Raw genomic sequence first — 8,539 nt, forward strand, 5'->3', positions numbered from 1 at the left:
GCTGTCCTGGAACTTACTTTGTAGACCAGGCTGGCCTCGAACTCAGAAATCCACCTGCCTCTGCCTCCCGAGTGCTGGGATTAAAGGCATGCGCCACCATGCCCGGCACAACCTGCTTTCTTATAGAACCCAGGACCACCAGCCCAGGGATGCCACCACCCACCATGTGCTGTCCTTCCATATCAATCTCTAGTTAATAAAGTGCCTTACAGCTGGATCTTATGGAGGCATTTTCCCACTTGAGGTTCCCTCCTTTCAGATAGCTCTAGTTTGTGTGTCAAGTTGACGTAAGACCAGCCAGCCCATCTGACCATTTGTAAATTTGATGCACAAACCCATTCTTATTAAACCATACATTTAATTCTTAATGAAAAGGTCTCAGTTACACTTAAGAAAATGATGAAAAGTCTATGACTTAATCGAACCTCATATTTTTAGGAACTTGTGTGAATCGTGGAGAGTTCTGCTTTCAAATAGAATCAACAAAACAAAAGAAATGCATTTTAATAAAAAATTTTATTATGATTATTTACATCAGTTCCTTGATATGCATATAAATGTAAACTTTTATTGTTGGCAATATTTCACATATGGTTTATTTAAACTCAGAGTTGATAGTGTCATTTGAGTGTACAGGTAGTGAGAAAATTTTATATTCACAGAATATACACACATGTGCATCTCGAGGTCGTTCCATTTCAAGCTAGCGGTATGGACACTGTCCCGTTGACCCTGCTTCTGCTCCTCAGGTGCACGCTGACATCTGTCAGGTCCTCCACATGCTCCTCGCTCTTCTTCTCCTTCAGGCTGTTGATAAATCTCAGAGTAATTTCATCCCACTCCTCCGGCAGTAGCATCAGGAGAAACCCAATACAGATGATGATGGTGGCAGCCAGGCGGACCACATTGAATATTACTTCTTGCTTCAGGAGATCCACAGCTAGGGAGGGAAAAGATCACACCGGTCAAAACCTAGGCTTGTTCAGGAGCCTCTCTGAAAAGCAGGGCTACATCTCAAGTCTCTCAAACACCATAATTGCTCTCTATCTCTCTATGCCCCCTTCCTGTTCCTTTGCTGTAAATCACACTTGCCCTTCAAGGCTCTGCTTAGAGGTTGTGTAATTGGACTGAGGGACCTCTTCTGTTTTCTCACTAAGCCCTTACTTTTCCGGGACAGCATACATCCACCTGTCTTCAAACACACTGGACTACTGCTGTTTTGTTTTTAATGACTCAAACCTGTCCTTTTCTGATCTTTTATAAGTTTTGTCAGGTTTCAGGGTTTAATTGAGGAGCAATTCATATAATTTAAAACAACAACATTATGAAGTGAGTTTAGTACACTCACAATGTGGTGTGACCATTTTCCCCACCAAAAGATCCCCTTGTCTCCTTCCATCCCACTCCATTCAGCTAACTTGTCCTTCAGACCTCTGCACACAGGGCTTCGGTAAGAAGCCTTTTAAAGAGCGCCACACCTCCAAGCCCTCAGCGCATTTGGTGCGCACATCTGAAATCGATTGTTTTTCCTGTGTTAGAATGATTCAGTTCCTCTGGTTTCCCACTCTGTGAGGTTACCATGGTCTTGATGGTGGAGACTATGTCTCATTCAAGATCTGCCACCAGTGTTAGTCCGGTTGCTGATATATGCTAAGCCATCAGAAGTTATTTGTTGAACAGATGAATCTGTGGATGAGTAAGTGAACTTCCTTGACAACCTCATTTCTTTCTGATTTTGTTTTCCTCTGAACATCGTATAGCCATCTCTTGGACTTTATCTCACACAAATTTACACCTAATAATAAACTTCTTTGTAGAGGTCCTAGATGTTTTGTGTATGCTTACCATCTTTACTAATCTTATCTGTAACTGTCTTAAGGAAACAGTAATTAATTTCTTTTCTTGTACACAGTCCTGCTGATCACACAGTAAGTGCTCAATAAACACTGACTAATTGTTTTGAAGGAAAAAAAAAAAACAAAACAAAAAGAAATGATTACTTGACATCTGGGATCACAGAATTTTAAAGTCGAAATGGCTGAGCCGTCACCCAGAGGACTAATTTCTATGACTAGTTTCACTAGAAACTTCCTAGAAAAATATTAATAGCTTTCCCTCTTATCCTTGAAGCAAGGCAAATTGCTTTTCCTGGAGGGTCACCTGCTCAGTCACTTTTCCCCCCAGAAGCACCCACAGCTCCCCAGGGATCATCTGGTGGGCAGCCAGCACCCGGTATGATGCTTGCGCTTTCATTACTGATGACTTCACAGTCGTGTGCTCTGAGGCCTTTTGTTTCCATAGGACTTCCTCTAAAAATACCACAAAATTAGGTTGTCAGGGGAATCACACGAAACCCAAATGATACATTTGGTATTTAATTCTAAAAGCACGTCCAAATTAAAAAAAACAAAACAACAAAACAAAACAAAACAAAACACCAGTGCCTTTGTGGCTGCAGATTTTAAGTCTGCCACAGCATACTCTGTTCTTCGCAACCTTGTGATATTTAAAAACATCTAAAGGAAGGGACGGAATTCTCGATTGTTAAAGAAACCAGTCAGAGCATAAAGCAAACACACAGACCATGTTGTACCAGTACCTGCGTTTCCAGGGACGCTGAGCACTGTCCCAATGGAGATGAGGATTGGGTATGTCAGCACTACTCCAACATTCACCAGGATGTTGAATGCTGGAAAAAGAGGAGGGCAGACAGGATGAAGGCGTTGGCGCACTGGTCTCTCAATCCATAAGAGTCCGCACCTTTGCTAAATATGCTTTCTCAAGGGCCTGCACTTTTGTTCAATTAATCTCATTTTGATGACGGATGGCTTGCTCGAGTCAGTTCCATTCTTTGGTCCTCCTGTGCCACTCTGCCTGGGCTCTCGCCAGCTGGCTGACAGAGGTGTAAGGGAGAGGCGAAGTCATCAATCTTCCACACCACATGCTAGCGCCTGAAGGGCAGTCTGGGGCTAGCCAGAGGCTGGAAACTGGGGACGGATGGAACTTTGAAGCTTCTTTCTTGCTTACTTTGCTATTTGAGTCACATCCTGGGCACAGGCTCTGGGGCTACTGTCTAAGATAAGGTCTGTCCAAGGACAGCAGATCCCGTGTCCCCCCACCCCCCCCATCCCCACCCCTTTCTTTCAAGGTCACATGGGCAAGTAAAGCTGGGCTCAGTGATTCTCTGGAGTCTGGCAACTCTTTTCCCATTGAGCAGAGGTCAACAGAGGTCAGGCCCACAGACTACACTGATAGAGTAAGCTGATGTGCTTTCATTGATACGTTTGGATTCCTTTAGTTAAAAGACCATTATAAACATCTAACCCCATTCAAAATTATAGACTGTCAGTTTAATAGAGTTAAATTAAAATTTCCAGAGGCCATAGAGATGAGTATTCACGAGTACCAAGTTTCATTTTATTTGAGATGGTCTCTAGGAACGTGGCAGAAGCATGTTGCCCATGTTTTTGAAGATTCTAGACTCAAAGAAGGTTCTAGAACTATTCCAATAAGGAGGGTGTATGCTTTTCTGTTGTCACCTGTAATTAAGCTCACCAACTTAGTTATTCAGAGTCATTTGTTCTTGGAGATTGGAGGCAATGGGCTTGACCCTCTAAGACTCACAAGCACACAGCACCCACACTTAAGACAGGGGACTTCCTCGGTTTGTAAGGTTCGATGTGAATGAATGTTCCAGCACCTTGAATCTTTCCTTAATCTCATGGAGTCAAGTAGGTAAAATTCCAACAAGTTAGCAATTTACTGAATACACCAAAGCTCTCCCGAATCTCTCATTTGTCATTTTATTGATTGGACTGCATTTTGGCAGACTGAGAGAACGGAGTGATGTTTTAAAACTGAGTCTTCCTTACTCATCAAGAGTTCAGGTGGTTTCCATGAAATGTGTTGGCTATTTTCCCTTAGTCCTTTAGGTGGAATAGTCTTTGATAACCCCAGGAAGATAATGTCTAATTCAATGTATTCTCTATAGCATGGGGTCCAGCCCGAGTTTAAATGCAATTCAGATATGTCAGATAAGTGTTTGGGACTGACCTGTATTCAGACTAAGAGAACTCCCTGGAGGGCAGGTCACAGCCATAGCTGCAGGAGATGTGGAGTTCTGAGCACACACTGGTCTTTGTCTATCAGCTCTGCCTGTCAGAATAGTCCCAGCTAACTCACATGTCATTCCCATGGAGAAGAGAGGGTTGGGAATAAAAATACTAGGAATGAAGCAGAAATGATCCCCAAATCCTGGAGAACATAGCTCAGGGAAGAGGCTGTCTCTTCAATTTGTCACAGCTTTGTTTGGGCACAATGGGCTCTGATGTGCACTGGTGGTCCTGATGGGGGCAGCTGCAGTGCCAGCTGGCACCATGCATGGTGGAGTGTACAAACACACTGCTTTTTGGGTCTGACTGCCATGGGCAGCCCAGCCTGGGATGTCTTACATTAGCTACATCAGTGACTCTTATTGGTGGAGGGCTACTTTTCAGGGGGCACAAATTCCATGCACATGGAAGTGGCCAAGGGGAAGTGACATTTTGGTTATGATTGGCTCCAGCTAGACTGTTTCTGGCCAGGAAACCATCTGAGCACTTTTAATTAGTATACTTTGATCTTATGGCAACACTACCAACTTCCAAATATGCTATTGATTTTCACTCAACTTAGAGGTAATGAGAGATGATAACCATACAGTTTTGGCCTTGGAAATCAGAACTCCAGGGACCAACATTTAATGCTTGATCTTTTTCTTGAATGTTTTCAGTTTAAGGACCTTCCCTGAGGGATCTAGACTGAAGTGGAAAAAGACAAGCCAATCGATGATCTTGCTGGAATCAGGACATTTTTTTTTTCCTCTTGGAACTGCAGTGTTGCTACTGTTTCCAGTGTCACGTTGGCTTAGAAGGTCAGGAGAAGGGCAATACTGGTCCTGCAGTGTAAGTGCATTGGGTAAATGTGGAACAAAAGAGTGACTCTGGGCAGTATATGCAGAATGAAGTTGGCTTTATTCAGAGTAAGCACTGGGAATTGGGGTTTGCTGTTTTCAATAGCTTGGGAGGAGGAACAGGGTCCTCTTACATCAACTAAGGTAGATAAACATGTGGAAAGTAGGAGCTGGGAGCTGAGCTCCAGAGTTCTAGGACACCCAAGGAAAGACTCTGGGTGACCTTTATTTGGTCTTCAAATGGGCACATTCTGCTTAACCAGGACCACCAAGCTTAGCACATGCTGTGTTCTTTCTCTCCTGAAAGAGGATTCCTGGTGGATTCTCCATGCTCAGTAGAGTGGGCTGTTCCATATGTAGGTGTGAGCCTGTCATATCCAGCTCTAAGATAAAGGAGATTTTAAACCCAGCCCCCTCAGTGTGGTGTTTCAACTTCCTTGTGATCTGTGTCTCTCTTGAATGTTGTCCCCTCCCCTCCTGTCCCCTTGTCTCCCCTTCACTTCCTTTCTTCATATCCATCTCAGCTGGTCCCAGTGCTCTGGCTACTTTGAGCATTTGAATGCATCATCCATTATTACTTCTGCCTGTCATACTATGCACATAGGATGCATAATAAGTCACACATCACATTATGAAGACTAGATGAGGCTACCTAAAGGCCAGTGTTGGGCAGAGTGACCTTAGTTTCTAACTGGATACTTTAATTCACAGCTGCCACTCTGTGATGGATAGCCCTGAGATAATCACGCAAGAGCCTACCAAGAATCATCCACACATATTCAATGACCATAACCAATGTAGTCTGGATCTGTGGAGCACAAGAACAGCAAGTAAAGTCATCCCACTATAACCATCTGTTCAAGTGGAAGATCAAGTGACATGGAGCGTGGCAGGCACTTACCTAGCCATAGTCCCGCCATCCCACAGAGGCAGCCCCAGGGCAGTGCCGCAAAAGAGGACCAGTGCTCCACCTTGGTGAAATACAGGATGATGGGAGTAAAGGAGATAAAGATCAAATTGAAGAACCCCAAGGTGGAGACAAAGTGTGCAGCTTCACCGAAGTTGGCACTGCCCAGAAACATCTTAAACAGAACCTGGAAAGGAGAGAAACTCTTGAGAGTCTTTGCTGCAGGACAAAAGTGAATTCTACTGAACTTACTGGCCTAGAGTTTAGGCTCCATGTCATCTGCCCAGCTACCTCTGTATTACTAAATGGGATAGGATGACAAAGAATTAAAATGCCCTACATTGTTCACAAGGTATAGGGACTGCCATGAAATTTATTTCTTGTTGTGTTATAAGTCTCTGGGGTTACTCAACACTATGACAACAAAATCATCAAGATGGGCACATGGTGAAGGATGAATGAAGGTTATATGAGCCCACACAAATCTAGTGTCGATATGCCATCAATTAATTCTTCCTTGCAAACATGGGATTCTTTGCATCTTTATTATGACAGATGCTGAGAACTAAGTGTTATTAGACTGCTAATACAAGTAGTGAGGCCTTACATTTGTCAGCAATCTTCTCCCCGAGTTTAAGATGCCTTCACAAGAACTGTGTTACTCTCTGGACTAAAATGAATTTCTTTTTCTGGGTTATAAGTTCATGTGTAGAGGCAGAAGATAGGTAGATGTGAAGGGATAACATGAACTCACAGAATGGGCAGAAGGGGGAAGCCAGACCTGGTCTGTATTCTTGGCTTCTTGACCCCCTTTTCCTCTTGCTAACCCACTAACAAGTATTACCAAAGGCAGCAGCAGATTGTGTCTGCCTGGAATTAGGCATCAGAAAAGAACTTTTATGTATGTTAATAACCATCATCACTCCTAGAATGAATGCATTTTTGTAGTCTGGCCAGGAGAATTCTCTCTATAACAGTCAACCTGTTTTCCCAGTAATTCCCAGTACTGCTTTTAACTTCATATATGTGTGTGGTTTTTCTCTTAGAAGACTTAATCTTGCTGGTCTTTGTTCCCATCAGCCATTTTAGTAGTGTCTCCATGGGGTGGGCTAGGCACTCATGGTAAATGAATGAACACTTATCAAGCTTGTCACACAGAGTCAGTGGGGCCACTCCCTCAATTTATCAATATGGAATCAGACTTTGTGTGCAAGGGCCATAGTGGTGGTGGGTAGGCAAGCCTCCAGAAGGGATGAAAAAGGCCATTTCTATCTTCCAGACTTTGTTCCATCTTCACTTTTCATTTTATAGAAACTCTAGGAGAGGTGAAATTGGAATTGCCCTTTAGATACATCAGAAAGTTAGCGTTTAAAGAAGTTGAACTTTGGGAAAATAACCTTTTAGATTTGCTGTCGAAGACCTTGCTTCTGAAGTTATGTGTGTTGACCCCAGTGACATTTTCTTGAATGACAGGGAATCCAGGGAAAAATTACACCATGTACATACAGCGGTATAGAGAGTGTTTTCATTTTGCTAATGTCTTGGGTTCCGTGTAGTGTGGGCCCCCTATGTTGCAAAAATCACACTCTCAAATGACAGGTTATTATTTTTAATACCTCTATGGAGTTAAAATAATTACCATATACTCAAATGAAAAAAAAAATGAAGAGGGGAGGAGTCGCTTTCCTTACATTTTTGCTGTAAGTGTCTGATAACTGGGGGCAGCCTTGGCTTCTGGCCAAGGCTGTAACCATGGCTACCTTACTGAGGCCTTGGAGAGTTACATAATCTTTCAAAGCTTCAGTTCTCTCTTCCAGAAAGTACAAGGATCCATGGCATGTAAGGACATGTCAACAGGGTGAAATTTTCTGTCAGATGCCCGGCACACAAGTATTAAAAAAAAAACAAAACAAAACCAAACAAAACCCAACACACTATTATTTAACACGCCTGTATTTTTCTAAAATTTTCATTGCACTTCTTTATTTTGTTGCTTAATCCTAAACTATGAGTGACAGCTGACTATAGAGGAAGATACAGACCTACCTTATACAGTGCAGATGTGGAGGCTGAGCCTACAGCAAATGCCACACCGATGATGGAATCAGCGTGGAAATTATCCGCATATGCCATCATGACAATGCCAGTAATTGCCATTATTGCTGCGACAATCTGTCAAACGGAATGGAAGGAAACAAGAAAAAGTTATGATTTCATACCCCAGATCAAGCCATTTAAGACCCATGAAAGCTACTACATTCTTCTTTGAGGCTAATTACCTCCTCCTTCATCAGTGTTTACATTTAAGAAGGGTCAGTATCCTTCTGATGTCCTTTACCCCTCTGGCTCCTCCATGGCCCACAGAGTCAACTAGCCTGGCTAGTTGCCATAGGGGCTCATAGAGCCTGAAGTGACAACCAGGGAGCCTTAGGTCCTCTGCATATATGGTATGGAAGTGTATTTTGGTGTTATTGTGGGAGCAGGGGCTGTCTCTGAGTCTTTTGCTGACTTTTGGGACCCTTTCCCTCCTACTGGGTGCCTCATGCAGCCTTAATATGAGGGTCTGTGCCTAGTCTTACTGTAACTTGATATGCGGTGTTTGCTTAATATTTCTGGGAGGCCTGTTTTTTTCTGAATGGAAATAGAAGGGAGGAGGAGGAGGAGGAGGAGGAGGAGGAGGA

At 43.2% G+C, this 8,539-nt stretch overlaps 1 protein-coding gene across 1 annotated transcript in view; it reads right to left on the reverse strand.

Annotated features, from left to right (window-relative positions):
* Positions 1-497: 497 nt before the first annotated feature.
* The window catches only part of Slc35f4 (solute carrier family 35 member F4), a 220,448-nt gene continuing 212,406 nt past the window's right edge, over positions 498-8,539 (reverse strand). The window contains exons 5-8 of the mRNA XM_021203973.2: positions 7,905-8,030; positions 5,853-6,045; positions 2,600-2,689; positions 498-940 (exon numbers count right to left, since the gene is read on the reverse strand). Of these exons, the coding sequence (XP_021059632.1) occupies positions 699-940; positions 2,600-2,689; positions 5,853-6,045; positions 7,905-8,030 (651 nt within the window). The 3' untranslated portion in view covers positions 498-698. The remainder of the gene's footprint in view (positions 941-2,599; positions 2,690-5,852; positions 6,046-7,904; positions 8,031-8,539) is intronic.

Source organism: Mus pahari, chromosome 8, assembly GCF_900095145.1.
Source record: "Mus pahari chromosome 8, PAHARI_EIJ_v1.1, whole genome shotgun sequence".
In the NCBI taxonomy this organism is placed as follows: Eukaryota; Metazoa; Chordata; class Mammalia; order Rodentia; family Muridae; genus Mus; species Mus pahari.